This window comes from Chaetodon trifascialis, chromosome 6, assembly GCF_039877785.1.
Source record: "Chaetodon trifascialis isolate fChaTrf1 chromosome 6, fChaTrf1.hap1, whole genome shotgun sequence".
NCBI lineage: Eukaryota > Metazoa > Chordata > Actinopteri > Chaetodontiformes > Chaetodontidae > Chaetodon > Chaetodon trifascialis.
Genome location: NC_092061.1, coordinates 9024004 through 9048674, shown reverse-complemented (window position 1 = coordinate 9048674; position 24671 = coordinate 9024004). Strand labels below are relative to the sequence as shown.

General features: G+C 43.5%; 1 protein-coding gene across 2 annotated transcripts in view; it reads left to right on the top strand.

Moving 5' to 3' along the window:
- The window catches only part of ebf2 (EBF transcription factor 2), a 30521-nt gene extending 15180 nt beyond the window's left edge, over window positions 1-15341 (top strand). The window contains exons 7-16 of one of the 2 annotated variants that reach the window (XM_070964276.1): window positions 8304-8385; window positions 9899-10040; window positions 11515-11645; window positions 11866-11992; window positions 12109-12197; window positions 12312-12377; window positions 12916-13090; window positions 13178-13360; window positions 13467-13637; window positions 13818-15341. In XM_070964276.1, coding sequence (XP_070820377.1) covers window positions 8304-8385; window positions 9899-10040; window positions 11515-11645; window positions 11866-11992; window positions 12109-12197; window positions 12312-12377; window positions 12916-13090; window positions 13178-13360; window positions 13467-13637; window positions 13818-13849 — 1198 coding nt within the window. In that variant the 3' untranslated portion in view covers window positions 13850-15341. Of the gene's footprint in view, window positions 1-8303; window positions 8386-9898; window positions 10041-11514; window positions 11646-11865; window positions 11993-12108; window positions 12198-12311; window positions 12378-12915; window positions 13091-13177; window positions 13361-13466 lie in introns of both variants that reach the window. The other variant, XM_070964275.1, reaches the window with a different exon arrangement.
- Window positions 15342-24671: the final 9330 nt, after the last annotated feature.

Below are 24671 nucleotides of genomic sequence, written 5' to 3'. Positions count from 1 at the left end.
TCAGAGGCCAGTTAGCAGTGGTATTTAGGAACAAGGGCTGTTTTCTTTGGCTGGATGTTGCTGCTGTGGGTGGAGCTGTGAGGGTGTGTGTGTGTGTGTGTGTGTGTGTGTGTGTGTGTGCCTGATGGGGACCGGTCATCCTCCTCTGTTAAGGTCTTAAATTTCACTAATGACTTAACAATGCCCCCTGGTGCTGGGCCGGCCCCACTGGCCACCTTGTTTGTTTGTTTGTCTCTTTATCTGGAATCTGGACATACTATATTTCTACCAGGAGTTTGATTTCTCTAAAAATCTCCACCCTTTCACTTTTAGAAAACATTTCCTAACACTAATATTTACACATCTGCAGTATTTCTTGAGCAGAATTTGATTAAGTGTCTCTATTGGCTTATGCTCGAGGCAATAGTTATTCCTCCTGTGGGACGTGGAAAAGCAACCAGGCAGGGATATTGTGTAGATCCAGTTTTTATACAATAGAGCTGATAACAATACTGCCACTTTAATAACACCATGCAAATAGAAGAATACGGCATGGACTCCAGGATAGACTTGTGCACTTCAGCATATCAAGTTAAAGCAGAAATCATCGCTGGCTCTTTGGTGTTTTGCTGGTTGAATCATTAATGCAACAGATGTTGTGTTTTCCTCATCAGGGAGGAAAACTAAAAGTCAAAGAAAAACAGCAGCAGCGTTTTAACAATCGCAATGTCACTGTAATCTTTTGGATGCATGCATAAGCTTGTGTGAGTCAGTGTGTGTGTGCCTGTGTGTGTAATGGTCCTGATGAATCTGTCAGGGCTGAGGGCAGGGGGTGATGTGACTGCTGACAGCCTCCCAGCAGGCATGCTGAGAGCCCCAACAGTGTCCGTGCCCTCCCTTCAGCCCCCCATCACCCGGCTCCCCTTCTCCTCTCCCAGTCCTCGGCTCCACACATTTGCTGTGTATTAGCCACGGACAGTAAATTGCAGCACCCTGGACCTCTGAGTGATTCCATTCCCATCTCTTCACACGTTCCTCTTCTCCCCCCGCAGCACCATTATCCAGCTCACCTTCTCAGCGTCTGCCTATCTTTCTCCTTTTCTCTCATTTTGATCTGTTTTCCTCTCTCTGTCTGTCATATTCGTCCTGGCTCTTCGACTCCCTCAACCCTGTCAGATTTCTCTCCCCTTTCTGTCTTTCTCTCACTTCTGTTATACTTCTCATCCTCCGTTCTTCCATTGTGTCACGCTACACAGCGCTCCCTCCCTAACACATCCCCTCCGCTCCCCCTTTACTTTCTTACAAGCAGGTCCCTGTTGTCTAGGCTTCACAGGTTTCTCAGCTACTTCTATCTCTCTCTCTCGTCCTCCTTCCTATCCCTCTCTCCCGCCCTCTCCTTCCTCCCCCTCTTTGCCTCCCCCCCTCTCTTTCTGGAAACAGATGTTGTTTGTCAGATCTTATCATTACTGGCTAATTAAGAAGACATCTCTTCTCCTTCTGTTGTTGCTTCTCTTTCCTCTCCTCTCCCTCTCAGTGGCATCCATCCCAGATTCATTGTTCTTCTCTCAGAAAGGTTTGGGTCGAGCTTTGATGTGCACATGTTATTGGTAAATCTGATTAGCGGCTGATTGATTGAAAGGGTATTGACAAAGCAAGATTAGTGGTGGTGTATTGCAGATGACCTTCTGGGATGTTTGAAATCTATTCAGCTGTAGATGGTGCTCCTTGTCTCCGTTTGACAGTTGAGAGTATATTTTGAATCCTCGTCCCTCAGGACACACCGAGCATGCTGGGAGAGGTGAGGCCACTGATGGGACTTCTATTCCCTGTCCTGGTTGTGAATTCATGTTCTCTAGACTCTGAATATCTCTCCATATCCATCTACTTGGCAGGCTGACCGTAGTCCCATGTGGCCGAGCTTTGTATGCAATCTATGCTTTTCGCTAAGCTTGGGAGAATGAAACATTAATTCATTTTAAATTGTTGGAATGCACATTTAGCAGCCAGTGAGAGGTTATACAGTAAAACACTTTAGCACCCTGGAGAAACCTCGTTGAAACACTCGAGTGCCTCTTGTGTACCCTTCCCATCGTTTCACTTTCTTCCTCTCAGCTCCGTTGTGCCTCACTCACTTTTGCAGTGGCAAGCCTGAAGGTTTTACAGCACTACCAAGCTCTATAAATCAGCACTAGTGGTTTAAATGTTTGGCTTTGTCACAGTTCTCAAGTTTAGAGGCGGGGTGGGCTGGGGCTGAGGTTGCAGGGGTGAAGCCAGCCTGGGAGGCAAGGGAGAAGAGGCCAAGAGGGGCACAGCCAATCCAACAGGCATATTTATAAAGACCTGAGTTTCCTTATGTGCTCGCTGTCTGCATGAGACAACCTGGAGTCGACTTACTCTCTTACTGCTGATCAATAAGATGATCAAACTTCTCAATTGTTAAATTTTGTCTTCATACACAAGCAGCCAGACAAGATCTTTGCCTGAATAAAATATGGTCTGAAGTTATTTTTTAAATCAGTATCTATCAGTATTAAATAATGAGTAAACAGGACAATGACTCTTACCTTTGCTTCAAACTTTTGGTAGTTTATAGTTTTCCATCAAGATTTCTACACCTAAAACACTCGACCTATCTACAGTATCTACTATCTACTATCAACATAGAATAAATATTTGTATTTTCGATTATTATATAAAGTACTTAAAATGAGGTCAACATTAGCGCCAACATGAAAATGCTTCTTACACATTTATGCATCAGTGTTGACAATCTCATAGTTTAATATATAATAATAACACTGACAGCAGCCATCCAGCTGCATAACGAGTAGTCTCACCTGAGCGAGAAACTGAATGCAGGACTTTCACTAAAATGGAGTATTGCTGCTTTCTCGTATTGGTATTCATACCTGAATTAAAGCTCTGAATACTTCGTTCACCTCTCTTTTTCACTTGGCTGGTCTGAGGTGCATGTCAGCATGTGGGTGCAAATGTTGTTTAAACTCTCCCAACTCACACAAGATAAGCACTGATGTCACTGCGAGACTATGAGACAATAGGGTAATGTGGTGACCGGTCATTTGCTAAGAGGTAGATGGATAACAAGCTTGTACGAAGCTAGCCCACAGCAGTTTTAGTGGTGACTGGATATGCATCATCAAAGTTGTTACAAAAAACCAGAGACAAAACGACCATGGAGTCAGTTTGAGTGTGTGACGCTTGCTGGTGAAAGGCAAGCAAAGCTGATGCCATAGATATCCCTGTGTGTTTTAGGAGGAGGAGGGGAGGTTGGACTGGAAGGCTGGTGTGAAAGGTCCTGTGGTGGTATGTGACAGAGGGGGTATCAGTTCGTGGAGGGTTTTCTGTGCCCCATTAGCAGTGTCAAAGTTCATGTGCCCCGGGTGTTAACCCTGGTGACCAGTCTAGCTTCCAGTCTGCCAGGGGACCTGGGTCCAGGGGTATTTATTACTAACCCCCCAGCCTCACCTCCTCGCTCCATCCCCCGAACACTGCTCTCCCCATGGAGGAAAACAAAACACCTCCTTCCCTCCCCCCAGCCATTCCTCAGTCCGGGTACATGTACTAATTGGATGCGTATCCATACACTGATGCATGACGACCCATCTGTAGATTTATGCCTTGAAGTGAAATATTCGAAGGTCAACACTCGTTTATCCAAATCGTAGTGTATAGCCATGAGCTGCAGCATGTTTCTGGCGCTTTACTACATGTTTTATTAAAAATCAGCTAGCACTTACAAACATATGACGTTTAGATGCTTGTTTTTGAGACGTCACTTTTGCTAATGTGTATATTTTTGCATGATTGATTGCGCACACATGGTTGCTTGCAAGTCAGCATTTGTCTTTGTGTATTTCTCTGTGAACTCATGCATAAATGTGTGCGCGGTTTGTACGGCCAGTGTGTGACATATGCATGCATGCGTGCATGCATCTGGGCCTGCTGTATGAGTTAGTGCTCTCAGTGTGTGAGTGTGGCAGAGGAAGGCCCTCAGCATGTCAGTATGTTTTAATGCTTCACATCTGGTTTCCTAATTTTCCTCCCTCCCTCCCTGCCCTCCCCTCAGCTCCCCTCCACCGCCATGTCAGGACACTGTTTTGTTTTTTCAGGGTGGGGAGGGGTGGTGGTGATGAGGGTGATGGAGGGGATGCCTGATGAGTGATGGCCCTGAATACAGGACATCAACATTCTCCATCTCTTCCACTGTCTTTGCTTCTCGCCTTCTTTTTTGTTCCTCTCTTGCTCTGCCTCTCTCTTCTTAGTTGTTAGAATCATTGGCTATTGAGCATTATGAGGGGGTTACAGGGTCTGAAGAGGATGAAGAGGAGCAGCTCTCTGTCTCCACCTCTCTGTCCTCACTCTTCTCCTCGTCTCTGCCTGTGTCTCGGCAGCGGGGCGTCAACGTCTTCCGAACAAAAATTATGACAATCTCCTCCTCCTCATTCTTTTCTTAAATTTTCCTTTCCCATATTTTTGCATCAAAGCCTAAATTTGTCATCTTTGGAGTAGTGACCCAAAACTAGAAGGCCAAAGCCAAATCCAGAAAAGGAGACAAGTGGAGAAAGTTTCCCACTGTGCTGCTAACTAACTTGAGCCTTTTGCATCACATGCTTAGAGAGCCGCTGCCACCAGTAAACCTTCATTTACAATGAGCGCAAAGGGCGATGTGTTTTATGTCTATGTGAGAAGGCAGTTTGTGTCAACAGTGATTAGTGCTGATGAATGCCTATGAAAATTTTTGTTAGGGGTCCTGTGCTGCCGAGGTGCTCGATGCATGATTAAGGCCATATGTAAAGCATAGTGAGTAACACTTATGTGTAGCAGATGCCCCACTGGACTGAGAAATGTGAAACTGAGGGTCCACACCAAGGAGTGAAATGTTTATCAAAACTGCATTTGTGCCATTGTTTTTAGTGTCATGACTTGCTGGTTGGTCGCTGAACTAGTTTTAGCCAAGCAAGTCGTCACCATTGGGATGGCCGTCTCATGCTGCGAGGCCTGTGTTTAGTCTTGGGAACTGAAGCAGATGCAGACAAAAGGGATTGCAGGACAGAGATGCAGAAGTGAAGACAGAAAAGAAAAAACAGACTCCCCGTGGTGCCACAGTGGAAAATGATCCCGAGGTTTAAGACTTGGGTCTATGTTTTGTTTGTGTTTCCTGTTTTAAGTGTGTCTGTGGAGGGTAGATGTTGTGGAAGATAAAACTTGGTTTCCATTGCTGGCTGCAGTAAACTCTGTGGAATTCAATTATTTATCAAATCTGTCATCACTGTGGACCAACACAAATCATGAAGGGTTTGCTCTTGTCAAGTTTAATATTCGTTAGTAATCTTATGCCGCAGGAAGATATTCTTTTGTCTGTAATCAGAATAATGCTTTTTTTACAGTCTGTTTAGCTTTACAAAGTGTACTTGTTAGCCATTTAAAACAAAATAATTTATCACTATAAAGCAGTTTAAAGTTGAAATTTGTTTCCCATCAGCATTATTTGCACTATGTTACTCACTTAACAGCGTTTTAAACAAGCAGAATCACCATTTTACACCTGCTTTACAGAACAGAAGAGTCTGTGAATGTAAGGAACAAGGCGTGCATTAAATGCGAACACGCTTAAGCATGTAGAGTTCTTTGAAAATAGCCTTTCTCTGCAATTTCCCTGTGACATGAAGATCACCTCCAATTCTTTGCATGTTCTCCTCTTCTCTTCCCTCTGGATGGGGAGGTGTGTGGGTGTATTACATTACCAAAACAAAAACAAACAACAGCAATATTAAACTTTTGCAACCACAATAGAGGAGGGGATAAAAAACAGAGGGTCCTCGACTTCTTATTAATTATGCAAGATTAGTCTAATTATAATTCAGCAAATGAATGTGTGGCAGAAGGTGCGAGGCGACGGGGCTGGGAGATTTGCATGTTAAGTGGGCAGGGGGAAGCGGCTAATGCATGCTAATATATGCGTCAATGTCTCGCTTTAATTTCAGCATTTGCAGCTGTGTGCGTCCGAACTGAGGGGGGTGAAAAGTTGACTCAATGGGTTTTTGGGAGGGGGGCAAAGGTGGGGGTGTCGGTGTATTAGAGTGTGCATGCATGCATGTGAATGTGTGTTTCTGTGTGTGTGAGGCATCTGGTGTCATACAAACAGGGAATGATGAGAAGAAGTCAACAAACAAGGTCAAGAACCCTCAGAAAGTGCACAAAGCCTGAGATGGATGTAGACAACCTCTCAATTAGGGTTGTGATTTTGCTATCTGAGGCATCACTGCAAGTTTTGGCGTGTCAGTCAGTCAAATGAATGATGACTGCTGGTTAGATGAACATTAAGTGGCCAACAAGCAAGTGACAAGGAAACGATTATGGCTAAACCGCAGCCAGACCGTGGACAAGGTTATTAAAACCAAAAATGTGCTCCCTGTGTTGACTTACCACTTTATAAATGACCGCTCTAGCCTTTAAATATGAGCCATAATGTAAGAATCATTGCCCGGGATAAAACATACATACAACACAATCCCCAAAGGAGGCAGTAAAATGAAACAGAACACTTTTGATTATGGCCCCGTTTCAGAGTCTGGAAACACACTGGATGACTGCCCTTGTGCATGCACTGTATATATGGTTATTTTAAATCATATTAAACTGATACTGTCCTTGGGTCCAGCAGGCAGTTATAAGGATGCATAACCAAGCCAGACATTGATGAGGAAGCAAATAGAAGGAGAGAGCGAGAGAGGTGAAGATGTGCCCTGAAACATATTTCCACCCAAAGCTGAGGTTTAGCGCAGCTTTGAGGTTGGAGGTCCGAGCTGTCACAGATTAATTATAATCGCCCTCTGCCAACAACAATATTGATTGTCCTCAGACGAAAAATCTCAAATCAAGAAATATTTGACACGCTGTTGGAAGTGAGAGCTACTTTCAAGCCAGGTCCTGTCCACATGGGAGGAAGCTGGAGCGAGTGATGGAGGAACGGCCAGTAAAAGCTGACAGAATGAGGGAGAGATTAGTATTCGATGGGAGGGTTCAGGGCTGTGGGGCCAATATGAAGTTCCTCTCCAAACAACCGTTCTCCATTAAGATGACTTATATTTGCAGAGAGCACGGTGTGGGTGGGATTGGAGCTAACCGTGTAGCCCAAAAACCGCTGCCTCCCTCTGCAGCATTTTTCTTCTGCACTGTTGTTGTTTGTTTAATTGGAGCGTTAATGGCTGTGCTTTTTATAGGCAACACAGAACTGTTGTTCTCTGAGAGGTGAAGTGGACATCTGGTTTGAGGGCTGTATACCTGCCAGTAGCCACAGCTATAGCACAACGCCGTACCACTTCCAGGCTCGCTTTTCTTCTCTTTTCTTTTGCTTTAGCGCACCTCCTCTGCCTAATTCTTCTTCGTGGTGAGATTGGTGTGGATATCCTCAGCCTCGTCTGCACCTGCTCTCTTTATATACTTTCCTGCATCTCACCTTGCCAAGCGTCTCTCCTCCCTCCTCGCTGTATTTCAGTGATGGAATGTGTTCTTGTTGTTGCCTTCTCTTTCCCATCGCTGTCTTTGCCTTTCAGCATGGGGACTTTGGGATTGCGGCAGAGCTGCGTTGCCATGGCAGCGGGCTGTGTTGCCGAACTGTGTACACCTGGGATTTGGAGTCTCTCTCCGTAGTCTCCCTCTCTCCTATTTATTCCACCTTCCTCTCAGGTTTTCTTTGGTGTAGCAGAGGCTATCAGCACCCCTCTCTCTCTCTCCTTCGCTCAGTCTCCACAGCCTATCACCCTCAAAAGTACTCTCACATACGTAATGAGACACATACAGTTGAAAACAGAATTCATGTCCATACTAGCGCCTGTGCCTCTATCACTACCTTCCTCTTTCCACCTCCTCATTTCACTTTCTCTGTTGTTGCCTGTACTTCGTTCTCTCTCCATTCCCATGTGGGGGTTCAAATACGGCATTGCGGGATACCACGGTCCCCTGAGTCCCCTGGCATACATCACTGTCTCCAGTTTACTTTGAAACACAGCAGCGCATTTCACCGGACTTCAAATTCTCATCACTTGATTTAAAGTGTAATAACATTGACTTTAATACTAAGCTAAACAGCTGGGATTGATGCCCGAGCTGTAATCATATAGATGTGCACGCACACACACACGCACACACACACCACCCACAAGACCTGTCTTTGAAAAATAATGAATGCCTCCTTTGACTGAGCGTTTTTGCAGGGTAGCAAATAATCATGTACATGATTCTTTCATGTGATTTCTTAGTTGCTGCTGTACAAACATGTGTCCTCTTATTTACCTTTGCAGGTTCTTCTTGAAGTTCTTCCTGAAATGTAACCAGAATTGTCTGAAGACTGCAGGAAACCCGAGGGATATGAGGAGATTTCAGGTATGAAAAGATGAGGGGGAAAAAAAAATGCATGGGTGTACTTGTGTGTGAGAGGGAAGGTGATGACATGTGGGACTGAATGTGGGTTAAAAAAAGAAAAGATTTTACAGTCATGCAAAACATACCCCCTTCATGCCCATCCATCCTAATAGAGCAATTTAATAATTCATTTCTTGTCCAGTCTGTTCTAAGCCGAGTTTGTGCCACAAACTCTCACATAGTAAAGCTCTGGAAAAGTTTTTCCAGCAGAAGACGGAGGAGGGAGTTGGAGGTGAAAGTTAAAAATCAATAAGGAGCCAGGGAGACGGAAAGACAAACGAAAGGAGTTAGATATGTGGGAGACTTGGTTGTTGGGGTGCAGGAAATAGGTTGAGGTGTTTCAGGAAGTTGTCAAGAATTGAGTGATTGGCTCCAGATGGAGGAGGTCATGCTCCGTGACCCAGGAAGTGGTCGCAGGGGACACTCCCGCCTCACTTCCTCTGCCGTCTTTCAGCACCAGCAGCCCCCGTCTGGCATTCTCCTTCTCCCAGCAAACCCTCTGTCCCTTCTCCTTCTCCGCTCCCTCTGTCTTCCACCATGTTTGCTTTAACTCCTGCGACGTGACACATGCTGAGAAGTTATGAGCACGCCGGCGCTCCAAGACTCTCATCTCTGGGTTAAAAGGTGATCAGAGCTGGACAGGAGTCTGCTGCTTGATCGATAATTTACAGTTATTTTCCTTTAGGTTCCCCTCCCATTCCACCACCTATAGCACATATGCTTTTTCTCCTTTTCTTTCTCATGTTCCTTCACCTGCAAAATTACTGCCATGTGTTTATTTTGAAGGGAGAGCAAAGTTTTATCTTTGCTGTCCGGTTTTCTAAAAATGCAAAATATTTATGGAAAATGACTTTTTCTCACTGCCCTGTTCCCTTTAACTCTCAAAAACAAGCTCTAAAACACACACTCCAACTCATTATCACTTTCATAAATAGTATCACATCAACACTCATAAATATCCAAAGAGAAAACCCTACAAGTATCCCCTCATTAGTTATACTGTATGTGTGTGTGTCAACCATGTGAGGCAGATGTGGGAAGGGACACACACATGCTGAGGCCAGAAAATCAAATTAGGGCCACTATATATCATCCACTACTTTAACGGCCGGCTAAAATGGGAGATTTGGTCCATATGTTTGGTGTCATTGAAGGATCAGGAGGAGACAACGATGAGCCCGCCGCATGCTGTATGAATCAAAAAGTGAGGCGGTGGAGAGGCCATATGGAGACCTGATGGAGGAGTGGAGGGGTGCATGAGCAGTGTCATCACCAGAATGCAGACATATTATAAAGATCCCTGGGACGTCACATTACCTATTGAGAAATATTACTATCACCTGTATGCCAAAATAAATTGTCGCTCAGGGATTCTGCTGTTGTAACCGGAGACTGTGACTCGCAGCGTGCTGTCTAAGTCGTGCACACGCGCTCATGTATCTTCCTCTCGGCTCTGTACCTCTCTTCCTTTCAGGTGGTCTTGTCCAGCACTGTGAGCGTTGACGGCCACGTCCTAGCAGTGTCTGACAACATGTTCGTCCACAACAACTCCAAACACGGCCGGAGAGCTCGTAGGCTAGAGCCGGGCGAGTCTGTCGAGAACACCATGGAGTATGGTAAGACACTGACACAATACAACAATGTCACAGCCCATTTATCTTGTTTTATCTTATTACATGTCTACTTCATCATTCACACTCTGAAACATAGCACACACTGATCCAAGGAACAAACTGTAACAGCAGGTACTTGAGCTGCTTAATGTCCATTTATAATCACCATGATATATCAAACATAACCAGTGGTGCTACTGAGGTCATTAACTGAGCTAATTAATGCATTAATTAAATACTTTACATAAAGCGTGGATGGTAATATCTTAAATCCATATATTAAAGCTTGAAGAACAACAGTTGTTAGACAACAAGTTCATATTTCTATTATATTATCTTTGCCTGTGGAAAGTAAATAAATACATTTACTCACGCACTGAGAATTTCCAATCAACACCAATTTATACTTGTATGTATCTACAGGGTGTTACACTGTAGGATAACTACATTGTGGTGCATAAAGTAGTTCAAAATAGCACGTCCATGTCAGCCAGCGTCAACATCGCAACAAGTACACATTTAAGTAATGTATAATGACAATAAATAAAATAATAATAAATAACTATAATAAGCAATTATAATCTAATAATAACACAACAGCATAACACTCAGATGAGCTTTTTTTACTGCATGTTAACATATGTGGTAGATAATCCTTCTGCCTTTATATCTATTTATATTAGAAGTAAGATTTAAAGGCAAGACTTTACTCTAGAGAGTGCCTTACTTTTTTTTTAATTAAGCGGCCACTGTAGGTTCTCCTACACGCTTGGAAGAGGAGGGTGAGGTGAGGGGTATTGAGTTGGTTGCAGTCTGCAACCTCACCACTAGATGGGCCTTTGAGTGAATGATCTGAATGCCACCACCCTGCCTGTGTCTCTGTATTTCACTGGACGTTTGTATTCTTTTATATGATTGCATTGCTTTCAGGTCATGTACATTTTTGACCTGTATTGTATAGAGCTCTTCATGCAATTAGGGGTTTTATTCATGGTTAAAGCAGGCTGAGTGAGATTTGTGGATTGCAGTTTTTCAAACACAACATTCAAAGCTGACCCCCCCTTCCTGTCTCCTCTCTTTTCATAGCTTTCTCTGTGCTCTAGGTCAGGTACCTGGTCACTACCCTCACACCTGACACTGGTTTTGGCTTTGAGCTACGCACTGACTGCCCTGACCAGAAACGTCCTGGCCACAGTAAAATAAGAAATTAGAGGCAGAGGGCAGAGTCTCTGCAAATACAGACAGCCCATACACTTCTAGTGGGTCATAAGTGATGATTGAGAGGCATTACTTTCCTTCTGCCTTTAAGTAACCATGAAATAAACTTTTAATTTAACTTTTTAGTTTGGCTTGAACGTCCCATGATAGAACAGCTCTAAACTAAAAAGCACTTCCAACGCTGGTCAGATTTAAAGCATGCTCTATCCACCCCTCATTGAAACCCTCTGAGTAACTCTTGCTTTGCCCTCCTGTCCAGCGACCCCCTGCATCAAAGCCATCAGCCCCAGTGAGGGCTGGACCACCGGCGGGGCCATGGTCATCGTCATCGGGGAGAACTTCTTTGACGGGCTGCAGGTGGTGTTTGGCAGCATGCTGGTGTGGAGCGAGGTAGGAATCGTCTCCAAAACATCTCACTAATGATGGTAGAGTCTGAAGCGTATTTTGAAATGATATATATAGCATATGGCTTGTCTCATTATTTAGATGATTTATGGGCAGTCCACACAAATTAATCTTTTCTGCAGTTTTGTGCTAGCCTAAATATTTACAGTGCACACGGGGAATAGTTTGTTGCTGTTTGGTGACTGTTTTCTGTTCTGTTCCTCAGCTGATCACACCACATGCAATCCGTGTCCAGACGCCTCCTCGACACATCCCTGGGGTCGTGGAGGTCACACTGTCTTATAAATCTAAACAGTTCTGCAAGGGAGCACCTGGACGCTTTATCTACACAGGTATTTCGGCAACACATTGTGTGCTTTTTTTTAAAGACTTTTTAAACATGAGGTTTTAATAAACATGGAACATGATTTGATGATGCTGTGTTTGCTTCTTCTTTATTTCATTTCAGCCCTAAATGAGCCAACTATAGACTATGGTTTCCAGCGCCTTCAAAAAGTCATTCCTCGACATCCCGGTGACCCAGAGAAACTAGCCAAGGTTAGACACACGTTAATGAAAGACCACTTTACCAAGTTCACGATGATTTTTCAAGAATATGTGCATGCTACACTCTCATTAATGTGTCAGTGTAATTAATTTTGTTCTTTGCAGGAGATCCTCCTGAAGAGAGCAGCAGATCTTGTGGAGGCCTTGTACGGAAATCCACACAGTAATCAGGTAAACAGCTGCAGCTTTGGTGCAATATCCATCAAATTAAACATTGGGATAAACAGAACATGCAGATATTTAAAAGACTACAGCAGTGGTGTTGCATGTTTTAGCTCATTAAATATTAATTGTGTACTCTCTACATTACAGCTGACCATTTTCCAAAGCTTTAGTTAATAAAATGACTCCCTACTTTTTGAGGCAGCCACTGCTTTTCTGTTTATTTCAGTAATTAACTTGTGAGAGTTGAAGCCTGCTTGAGATGGGTAATCCATCAGAGTGAATATTTGGAGGGCTTTATTTCTTGTCAAATTATGATTACAGGATAATACGGTTCAGAGCAGGGACTGTCTGATAGCTTTCTCAGTCTTTGTCAGGAAGCTTAACGTCTGAGCAGCATTACTCAGAAATACTCTTTTGGGATATTGTAAATAATTGCTTACGTGTTTACTGTCAGCTAATAATTATGTGAGTTTGTGAGGGCCTCTTTCTGCGTCTGTGACGCTGCGAGCTATAGCTAATTTCTATGTTGTGCTGCCTGCTGTAGGACATGCTGCTGAAACGTGCAGCCGACATCGCAGAGGCGCTCTATAGCGTTCCCCGTCCTCACAGTCAGCTGCAGGCGCTGCCCAGCTCACCGGCCCACGGCAGCGTCATGGGCCTGGGCTCCTATCCCTCTCAGTTAGGCGTCAGCATCGGGGAGCCTGGACAGAGCAGCCAAGGTGAGCAGAATGACAAATAAACTATTTGTGTTTTCGTTCCCACTGATGGAGCTCAGAACTGACCAAAGGTTTTCATTTTTCCTCCAGGTTACATTCGAAATTCCAGCAGTCTGTCTCCAAGGGGTTACCCATCAGCCTCCACTCCTCAGCAGTCAAGCTACGGGGGCAGCGGAGGGATGACCGGGGGCTATGGGACAGTCCCCATGACCAGTCTAGGAGTACCTGGCTCTCCTGGCTTCAGCAGTGCCTCTCCCACAGGTTCTCCCTACAGTAAGACCTCATAGTTCTCTACAGATTTGTGTTTTAACTAACCTCGTACTTCCAAGCCTGTTGTGATATTCAAACTTGAGGCTGACTGTTGCTCTGCCTTCCACAGTAATGCCCTCCAGCCCCACTGTACCAGGAAGCTCCAGCTCTTCATCGTCTCTCTTGCCTTTCTCCTCCTTCCCGTCTGCTGCTAAACAGAAGAGTGCTTTTGCTCCTGTCCTCAGGCCCCAGGGCTCTCCCTCCCCTGCCTGCCCCGCCTCAGGGGGGAACAGCTTCAGAGGTAGCCATCCAACTCACTATCTGACCCCCCTGTCTGAACTTACGAATGCAGTCTAACTCCCTGTACTAACCCCTCGAAAGCTTTGACTGACCAAGACAGAGAAAAAACATTGCTGGATGTACAATAATGCAAGACCTGATTGACTAGAATCATAGATTTTGTATATTTTTTTCTCTCCAGCGATGACGGGCCTGGTTGTTCCCCCGATGTAGCAAAGCACCCACCCAAAATCTACCCCAGACCACTGCTTCACTTAGCCCCTCTTTTGGCATTAAGAGGGCAGGGAGAATGGAAAATTGATCACTAGCGACCATGTATAACTTTTCTTCCCGAGCCCCCTGCCATTTCTTAGTCCCTTTTTCATCCAGGTGGATGAACAGGACGGGGTATCAAAATGTCCAAAGACCAGTCATCCTCTCCAGAGGCAGAGCAGATTACTTCACCCACACCTACAGACAGACAATGCTCCTTAGCTAACAGCACCAGACTGGACCATATACCGCTGTATGTGTCATGAAGCGTCTGCATTTTGAAAGGAAACAAAGGGAAAACTGGTCCTAATTTCACCCCGAGCTTCAAAAGCATCTGTATTTCCCTCTGGCCTACTATCACCTGCAGTATCTGGTTCTTCCAACTCCTGCCCAAACCTTGGCCAGAGATGTACGGGACGCATTGTGAGAGCACTGAACGTTGTTGGATGATGGACAACTGTTGTAGCTCTAAGAAGCAGGGTGCTATTTTTCTGTGTATGGACACCTTAAATGGCATGTGTGTACACTGTCTGTGAGTTAGAGAGAGCTTTTTTTGTAGTAGACTTTTTGAAGACAGTTTACATTCCAGAAAAATAGACCCTTTATTTTTTGTTCTGATCTCTACGGTTTTACATGGGAGAACTCTTTGTCTCAAGGGTTATTACTAAAGGAATTCATATATTGATTTATTTAAGAACAAGCAATTTAACTTATTATAGTTAGTTTAGGGAATAATATAAACGTGTTTTTATAAAGTGGTCCTTTTCAAACTGTCACTGAAATGAAGTTATCTCAACAGTCCAATAATTCATTTGCTAAATGATCATAGCAAAGGGATTTTTTTTGGTGGAGAACATCAACTCTAACACACTTTTTTGGAATAAAACCCCCTAGTTTTCAGGTTCTTGCATAGCAAATTCTTAATGTTATGCCCACATCTTAAGGAGGTTATTGTCCTTGTGTAAAGGAAAAATGTTAGTTAGCCTTATCCTTTTAATTTCACTTATAATGCATGCTTTGTCACACCAATGGCCTGATATTATTTCATTCCACACTGCAAATTTATATGACTATAACTTATAGATTTTACTGTTTCATTTTAAATGTCTCAGCCCAGTACAGGTCTCTAGTCACTATGCAGTACAATAAATGAAAGCACAAACTGCTCAGTAGAAAAGAACGAGGCGTATTAGGTGTTCATTAACCCACATCATGCTGTTCTTACTCATTGATTTAAGTCATCACAAACTTCATTCTCAGGATGTGAAAACAAACAACACAAAGAGTAGACGACATTTGCAAATTTGTTTCTAGAGTTTGGTTAATTTTATTTATTTAAAATTATTAGCAATTTAATATTATGCTTTTTTGAAGCCACCTTTCTTTGAAACGGTACAAAAAATGGTGCAAATGTGATTTGTATATCTCAAGGTGTAATTATATTTTGTGCTCCAAATAAAACAAATGAGAACAAAAAGGTCACTGATGCTGGTTTAAGTTGTTTCAGAATTAAATTGTCTACATGTGTGCAGCAAATATTTACACACACACACACACACACACACACACACACACACACACACACACACACACACACACACATACACACACACACACACACACACACACACACACACACACACACACACACACACACACACACTGCATTATCTGACAATTTCCTGGACATTAAGATTCTCCTACAGGCTCCGCATCTCAAGGTTTTGCTGGATCTATTTTTGACTGTGCCCATCACCTGTGTGCTCGTGCAGCTTGCTACACTGTTTTGTATACATAGCTGATGAGCCGCAGCATCTTAATTGTGATGCCAGCGTTAAAGACTGAGTAGAGCATGTCAAGATAAACAACAACACCCCCCATCTCTCTCCTCTTCAATAAGCCCGCTTTTCTCTGAGGACCAAGCCTCTGGGGGCCCCGAGTGAGAACCACATGAGTCTCCCTCCAACGTGGCCTCCTCCTCTCTGTCTCTCTCTGTCTCTTAAAACACACACACACACACACACACACACACACACACACACACACACACACACACACACACACACACACACACACACACACACACACGCCTAGGCATGTGCCTCGCTAAGTCTTTGTCTGCTACTGCTTCATCCCGTCTTTCTTTCTCACCTCTCTTTTGCTCCCCTGAAATGGCCCTTCTCTGCTAATGTAATTAGCACTGGTAAAGAAGGGCAGTTAATTACCCACTCTATTTTGATCGGGTAATTAATGTTATGCCAGGAAACAGCAACTGTTTCATTAACATAGTGCTCAAAGCAGTGAGGGGGCAGGGTAGCACCCAGTGGATGCACGTCTGTGTGTGGTTATGATACACGTATGGACAAACACTGTATCAACAACTCAGCTCGGTGACAGTGAGAGACACGTGCACTTCAAACGGCTGCTGACACTGTCTGTGATCTGACCTCAGCAGCAAGTCGCTGTCTCCATCTCTGTTGTCATTGTCACCATCAAGTGGCACTTGTCAAAAAAGCTCAGGCTGCTGCCTCTTCCTCCTCCTCCTCAACTCTCTCTCTTTTGATATGCTGTTAATTTGACAAGTTAAAGTCAGCTTTGTTGCCAGCACCTCAGCATTCATCGTGCTGAGTGCTCCTTCTGCCCAGTGGTGCAAGAGCCATATGCTTCTCTTCCACATGACTGTTTTGTTGTTGCTGTTGCTGTAGCTGCAGCAGCGCCATTTACTGTCTTCTGATCACAGTTTGGATAAAGACAGGATGAGATGCCACCTGCCACCAAGTCGTTCCACATCACTCTGTATGCACAGCTTCAAAAGAGCATCTAGCTGCTGGGTACATGCCCTGTCATCTTTCATTGTCAGTACTGATAAAGCACTGATGAGCTTCCATGTTTAAGTTACAGTGTTGTCTTCCTAACAATACAGAGAGCATATAGCACAAAATACACCCTTCCCCTTTTACCTCTCAGGGGATGTGTTTGTGTTTATATACCCAATTAGCCCTCTGGCCACAGCATGGCCATGCATTAGGCTGACATTAGCCCAGGGTGTATGTAACGCCTGTGTATGTGTGTGTGTGTGTGTGTGCAAAATACAGTGCACCCCTTTCTCATTTTGAGGCATAATTTCAGGGGTGTGCGTGCCTTATTAGGCAGACTGAGGCAGAGCTTGACAGGGGTGGCCCACTGTTTTGTCAAATAGATTGGTAGATTGGCTTCCACACACCCAGCCGGTGTCCTTTGCCTCTGGCCCGTCGGTAAAACCTGCATTGTTGCCCATTAGACCACTGGACCCCCGATTCCTTTTTCCAAAATGAATCCCCCACCCTTTCTGCCATTCCCTTGGGTGTCAGTAGAGTGGGGTGGCAGATGGGACAGACACAGAGCTGCCCCATGAGGCCACCCCCCCAACAAAATACACACACATACAAACACACACACAAGCACATACACATATAGGTGCACACACACGCTCAGACATGCATGCATGCACATATGCATAAGAACAACACACCGCACGTGCACACAAACCCACACTCAGCACAGCAGTAGCAACACATAGCTCCCCTGCCCCCAGACACAAACCTCATCTGTCAGCCTGCTGCTTTTGTCCAGAGCACAGGAGTATGTTCTGTGAACACAGAGTGACGTCTCTGTCCCTGCCTCTCAATCTGTGCTCGTTGTACTCGTGTGTTTGTGTGTATGTGTGTGTGAGAGAGAGACAGAGCTGCACATTAACAGCTTCATGGGGTGAGACGTGTAACTAGAATGATGCTTCCAAGGGAAATTACATTTTAAGAGTCATGTTCCTCACAGGGTGCTCATGACCTGTTTCTGATATTGTGGGAAAAACTTTTCTAAATGTATGAATTCTTCTTTTGGTAGATTTAAAGGGCCATCAGTCATTTTTATCATTTGGAATTTAAATACGCGAATACGGCTGAATATACAGATACAAAGTCTGTATGTTGCATAGAACTTAAAGACAGATTTTACTCCTGTATGAATGCATTATACACTTAGATATGTTCATCTTAGCTGGTGTTAATCTTGTTTTAAAAGACCTGCCAGTGAATTCTAATGTGATAAAAACCTGTGCTCGGGTTTTTGGTGGTGGGAGCTACATTTTGTTCACATTTGTGTCACAGATTGCACCTTTAGCTAATTAGCTAGGTAAGCTGTAGCTGCACACTGCCAGTCTGTGGCATCCAATTGTTAATTTGTACTTCTATAATTTGACCAGTCTCCTGTGGTTTCACTTTTTATTAATTTCTTATATGCATGTGTGCCTTGTTAGTAAATTTGCTAAACATCAGGACTCTCCATGTAAAATATGCAGTATTCAGACTACTGTATGATAGATCCTTTTGCCGGTAAGGAAAGCTTTTTATGTCAGGATCTCTCCCCCCCTCCAGGTACATTATTGACAATTAGCCAGATAGGGGAGTGGGGATGTAATTTGGGCTGAATGCACATATTGGTTGTTTGTGCGCGTGGCGGTGTGAGGTGAGAAGGCCCCACACTGGTGATTAATTACAGCTAGGCCTTGTGACAGAGGTGGGAGCTCTCCTGTGCTGTCTGCAGCCGACATGGAGGGAAATCCAGCCTGGCTAATTGACCCGGCTTCTGTAAGGCCATCCATCAACCGTGGCCCGAGTGGCCCCGTAAGAAACACATTAGTCAGAGGTAAGTTAGTTAACCAACTAGCGCCCCACCATTTATTAATGGAATTAGCTCCTCTCCTGTCTGTCTCCGCGAGGCGGAGCGCCGTGAAATGTGCGGTTCACCAAAACAAGTTAGCTTATCCAAAACCGAGCAGTGGAAAGTTTGATTCTGTGTTTCATGGTCGTTTTGATATTTTCAGGACCTATATCCCATTTGGCCTAAACGCACCACAGCTAAGGCAACTAGACCCAGAGGAAAAGGCAAACAGGGCCAATTTGGAGTCATGTTTTTGAAACTTCAACCAGCTAGTTTATAGGATGATAAAAATCCCCCCCACTTTCTTAAATAAGCTCCATTAGCTCGCCTTGATTCCTTAACAGTGAGGCAGTGAAGTCTGAAAAAGAACTTTGGCAGATTTTCAACTGCTTCGAGAAAAAGAAAGACTTAATGACTCCGCAATTATTCAAGTATTTTTTGCAGAATAGTCTGAGCAGCAGGGAAGTCCTCATTTCCTCCCCAAAGTGGAGAAATCTCTTGTTTTTCATTAGACATCCACTTGAGAGACGCTCTGAAGTACTGTCCTCTTTATGAGATAAAGGTGATGCACTATTGATCTTTTGGTTAAAGATCCATCAAAAGCATCCTTATATTCAAAAGAATTGATCTTACCAATGTGGACTCAAATGAATTTTGGTGAAAATCATTTTCTCACCCTGTCAGTGAAACCAGTACATGCACATCAGCCTGTGCGGTAACTGTCTATTTTTCAATCCTATATACTCAATAAGAGTGGCAGGTCCAGAGTTGTGTAGATCAGCTGTCAGAGCAGTGTCTGGGTGGTGTAGTTACGGCTAGGTGAAAGATGGAGGAGCCTGAGGTCTCTTCTCTTCACACCTGGTCAGGGCCCACATGTGCTTTTATTTGACTTGCCCATGAAACACCCCCTCCAGATATCTCACAAAAGACAGGGAGAAGACATATATTAGGGTCAGCGAACAGTGAGGACGTTTTCGTGCAAGCAGGAGAAATGATTTCTCATCCCCAGAAGGTGACCTGTCACACTGGAGTCTCTCCCCAAATATCTGACCTCCTCCCTCTCTGCGAGCGCTGCAGAGGCAGAGAGTGATTGCAGCTGGGTCACATCTAGTTGTCACAGTTGACCCTTTGCCAGTGAAGTTATAGCTCTGTGTGTGCACGCGCGTGTGTGAGCATCTATGCAGATGTAATTCAGCTTTTTATTGTTGCTCTAAACAGATGTGAGTTGTCTTCAAACCAAAATATATCTTCAGACTTGATGGCAACTTTTTTTGGTGTGTTTTTGCAAATTTCCAAGGGTGCATCAGTGCTGTTCACAATCATCCTCATTCATGCACACTGTGGCTCCTGTGCCTATGAGGCAGCCCCATAGCGCCACCTACCTGCAAAAGAGCACTGTTTATTTTTTCTCCTCTTTCTCCTTGATCTCCACTCCACTGGCAGCAACCATACAGCACCTTAGTATTTTTCTCACCCTGATTTGGTGTAAACAGCTTCATGTGTTCACATGTGGACGCGTATGGAAAATTCTGTCACATCCAGTGTTGCAGCTGAAGCATGCCAGTGTGATCGACAGTGCGACAACAACCCCAAACAACCGTTTTATGTGTCTCACTGTCCTCTGTATACCAGCATGCATAAATATGCAGGAGGATATCTAATCAAATAAATCCATTCATTAGGATAGCTGCTGGTATTTCTGCTTTTGCATTAATTACATAGTCATTACCATATCAATTAGAGAAATCAGAGATCATGTAATTAAGGTTTAACCAAAAGCACCTGCTGCCTCTGAGCGACGTTGTGGTTTGTGTGTTTCAGTCCTAATCTAATCTCTGGCCTTTGACAGGACTCCCCCTCATCAATCCTGAGCTGTCGGAATTCAGCTTTTTTTTTTGGTTTTTGTTTTTGTTTATAGGGGTGGAGGCTGTTAGCGGTGTTTGGAGGGGGCGTCGTGCGAAATGTTGTCATGGCGATCACATTGATTGGCAGGGATGCCTGATTAGAAAGGAAGAATAGGAGACAGGTGGAAGGAGGCGTGCTGTATATCTAAAGGAACAGATTGGGACAAAGTGAGGACTCGCTGGGTGTCATGAGGGGAGTCACTTTCTGTTTTGGCTCTGGTTATACCTTGTAACAGATAACCAGTAATTACTCTAACGGTCAGAAGAGGGAACAATATTGTCAGATGTTCTCGTATTATTTTACTTAAATTTAAATAAACTGAATTGAATATTTAAGAAATTTACTGCAGTCACACATTAATGCCGGTGTGCTTCAGGGGCACGGCGGCTCCGACCACAGATGGAGTGTTTTGTAATGTTGGTCGGCCACCTGTGAGCAAAAGATGAATGGGGCTGAGAGGAGGATGGAATAATTCCTTTAATGAAGGGGTCAGAGGAAGCCATGTGTAAGGAATCATGGGAAGACAAATACACAGAGGAAAAGAGTTGGAGCAGGAGAGGAGATGAGGAATGAGAGGAGGGAGGAGCGAGGGGAAGGGAATGGGACTCCGGGGGACTGACACCAGCCTCCGGCCTCCTCCTCCCCTGCACTTCCTGTTCCATTTCCTCTCCTCTCTGAGTGCTCCCTCTTCGGCCCTGTCACTCTTGTCAGTCTTACCTTTTTTCTACACTGAGGTCAAACCTACACCCACATCTACACCAGTGTTAGGGCCTGGTCAGGTAAGCTCAGTAAATTCAAAAGACTGAGTAGATTTCAAACTAAGTATATTTACTCAAGCACAGTTCTGAGGTTCTTGTATCTTACTTGAGTATATCCATTTTTTCTACTACTCTCTGCATGTGCTCCTTTACATTCCAGAGGCAAATATCATCTACATTTATTTGATAACTTCATTTACAGATTCAGATTAAAAATTTAAAGTATGATCAACAAATAAATTATGATGCGATGTTATGGATAAGATAAAATGATCCCCAGAGGGAAATTCACAAGCTACCCAGCAGTATATATAGTAAAAAAAACAAACAAACAAAAAAAAACCCTTTACCGGCTGCAACATTAAAGTTATGTACATATTGATGCATCAGTAATTATAATCCAATAATCTCATATACATTATTCCAAAATGGACCATTCCGATTAATGAGTAATTTTACTTTTTGTACTGTAAGTATGTTTTGATGCTAATACATACACAAAACATAACATTCAGTTACATTTTATTTATCGTCAAAGTTATGTTGTTGTCATTTTGTGCAATTACAGGCAGACATAAAGAACATGGCCCTACTTACCTACTTACCTGTTTATGTTAAGTCCAACATCCCACACTTGAAAGTTTAAATTTTTAAATGCAAGAAATACAAGTTATTGATCTCAAGCTGATGTCAAATGTGTGCAAGTTGTGATACTAACATGAATAAAAGAAGTGGCTGTCTGGACAGTAAGTAACTAGTCTACTTTTAGGTAAACTAATTTTTAATAAATGGATATCTGTCATTCAAGAAAGCAAAAGCTGTCTTAGTGTTTGGATTTTAAAAGCCCAGTGATTGACAGTGATTTGGCACTAACCCTGGTCCTTCAGCACTGATCCTGTTCCCTGATCAGGCATCCTCCGTGTTCACAGCACCTCTCCCTGTGTGCGCCAGCTAAGTAATGAAGCAGTAAATCTCTTTCCCCTACTGTCCACTTTTCACCCTCCTCATGATATTCCTTGAAAAGTCACATCCCATACATCTTGTGGTTTGGTGAGGAAATTTTAGGTTCAGGGCTGTGAAAAACACTGGTTCTGAAAGCTGAAAACCAGTAGGTTTTTTTTTTTTTCTTCGGACAAAGCAGACAGACAAGCCCTGACGAGGAAAGACCAAAGAAGGCAGACAAAGTTGTCTGCCTGAACAAATGCTTTAATACCATAAATTAAACAGTTGTTTTTCTACCCATCGGATGATTATCGATGAGAGAGGTTCAAACAGTCTCAGTCAGCACCTCAGTGTTATCAATTAACCATAGCTTTGTCATGTGCACTGTGACACCACTAGATGGCAGAAGTAAACTGGATATACAGCGTCTTCCTCAGCTGTTGTACCACACTTCCTCTTCCTCCTTATGCTGTTTATACTGTTTATTCATTGGTCAGGTATTATGTGGCAAACACTCCAGTAAGTATTTTGTAGAGCTGTTTTCACTTTGTACAAACCTGGTTTCAAAGAAGTTGGGACTAAAACCTAAATAAAAAAAGATGTAATCATTTGCAAACAAACTGTGTTTACTAACAACTGTTTTACGAAGTGTTCCTGAGCCCATGGAGTAATATCATTTATTCAGTCCTGTGTTCACAAAGTGGTGAACCTCACTCCATCCTCGCTTGAGCCTTTCCAGGATGCCCCTTTCATACCCAATCATGATACTCTCACCTGTTACCAATGAACGTGTTTACCTGTGGAAAGTTCCAAACAGGTGTTTTTGGAGCGTTCCACAACTTTCCCAGTCTTTAGTTGCTCCTGACCCAACTTGTTTGAAATGTGAAATTCAGAATAAGCATATATTTGAAAAAAATCAATGAAGCTGATGAGGCAAAACATTAGATATATTGTCTTTGTGCTGTTTTCAATTGAGTACATGTCAGCCTGTAGTTTGTTGATAAGACATCATGAGAGATAAAGTAGTGCCGTACTGTTCTCCCATCTATACAAACTGGGACAGCCGTGCTTTCTTTGTGTTTTCAGTGACAGTTTTCCCGCATTGCTGGGCCTGCAGTTATTGTACGTCACATTTCTTAAATGGCAACCTCTGTCTCTTGTGGTATGCTTTACAAAGACAAAGGGTTTCAATCTGAGCTATTTTTGTCGCTCTGATCAAGAAATTCTGCAGACTCATCACATTTCTCCCTTAAAGTACAAGTAGAGGCAGTTATGTAACAATCACCAAACAACACCCATTTTAACCTGCCAGTTGAGAACAAGGTATTGCTTTAGTTACCGCTGTGCTGTGCTTTGACAGATCCACTGTACCCAACAGCAGTGATTGTCAGTCTGCCTGAGGCCATAACCATTCCCAGTTCACTGCTGACTCTGCAGCTATGAGACTACTCTGAACTGCTGTTCACACCATCGAGCTGGTGATGGTGCAGCGTCAGTAACACTCGTGGCATATTTACAGTGAGCTCTGGTCTGCATACTTCCCTAGAATACAGAGCCAAATCAGATGAGCCCTTTAGATAATGTGGCAGGGTGCCTGAGCCGCGGCACAGTGTGGACATGAAACCTGCCCTTGGTTTGTTACCTGCCATATGGCTTTCCCAATCAGTGCTCTCTCTGCTGGTCCAGTGCCAGCAGGAGGGGGGGGGAGACCGAGAGAGAGAGAGAGAGAGAGAGAGAGAGAGAGAGAGAGAGAGAGAGAGAGAGATCTTTCTAAAGGAGCATTTCAGGTCTCTGAGCTTCATGCACCACTTGCCAAGTGTCAGGAGAGGAAAGATGACAGCAAAATGTCCACCAGACATACATTTCCTGGAGGAGTACATGATAATAAGAGTACCTGAAAATACAGCATGATTGAGTGCTGGACCTGCAACAAATATTACTTTAGAGAACTTTATTATGTTGAAACTGAATCTTTGTCAGACGCGTTGATTATAAAATCTTGTCTGAGGCTGTGGTTTGTAGTGCTTTGGTATTGGATTGCGTTACGTTCTTAATTGATGTTGACAGTTTAAACAGAAATAGCTGCGCCCAAAGACAAAGATGGTACATTTCATTCATTTTCATTACCAATTCATCTTTGAGTTAGTTTGTTAAGCGAAAACAAAGTCAGATTGCCATAAAAGAAAATGACTGTTCAAGAGGATATTGTCATAATGCCGTTTTTCTATTTTTATTTTTTTATTTTTGGTCCACTCCAAAAATGTTCTATTTATTACGATAAAAGCCAGATATAAGCAGCGAGGCAATATATTTCGGAATTTCTTTCATTTTTGCTTCATAAATAAATTGCATGTGTGTAATTTCAGCACTAATTAAATACAAATTTCAGCATTCATGTTCACACAGAATTAGTTTCATCCTGGTCATTTGGTCATGTGAACATATCTGAGGGGTGTGTTCCTGTATCAGAGCAGCACTGG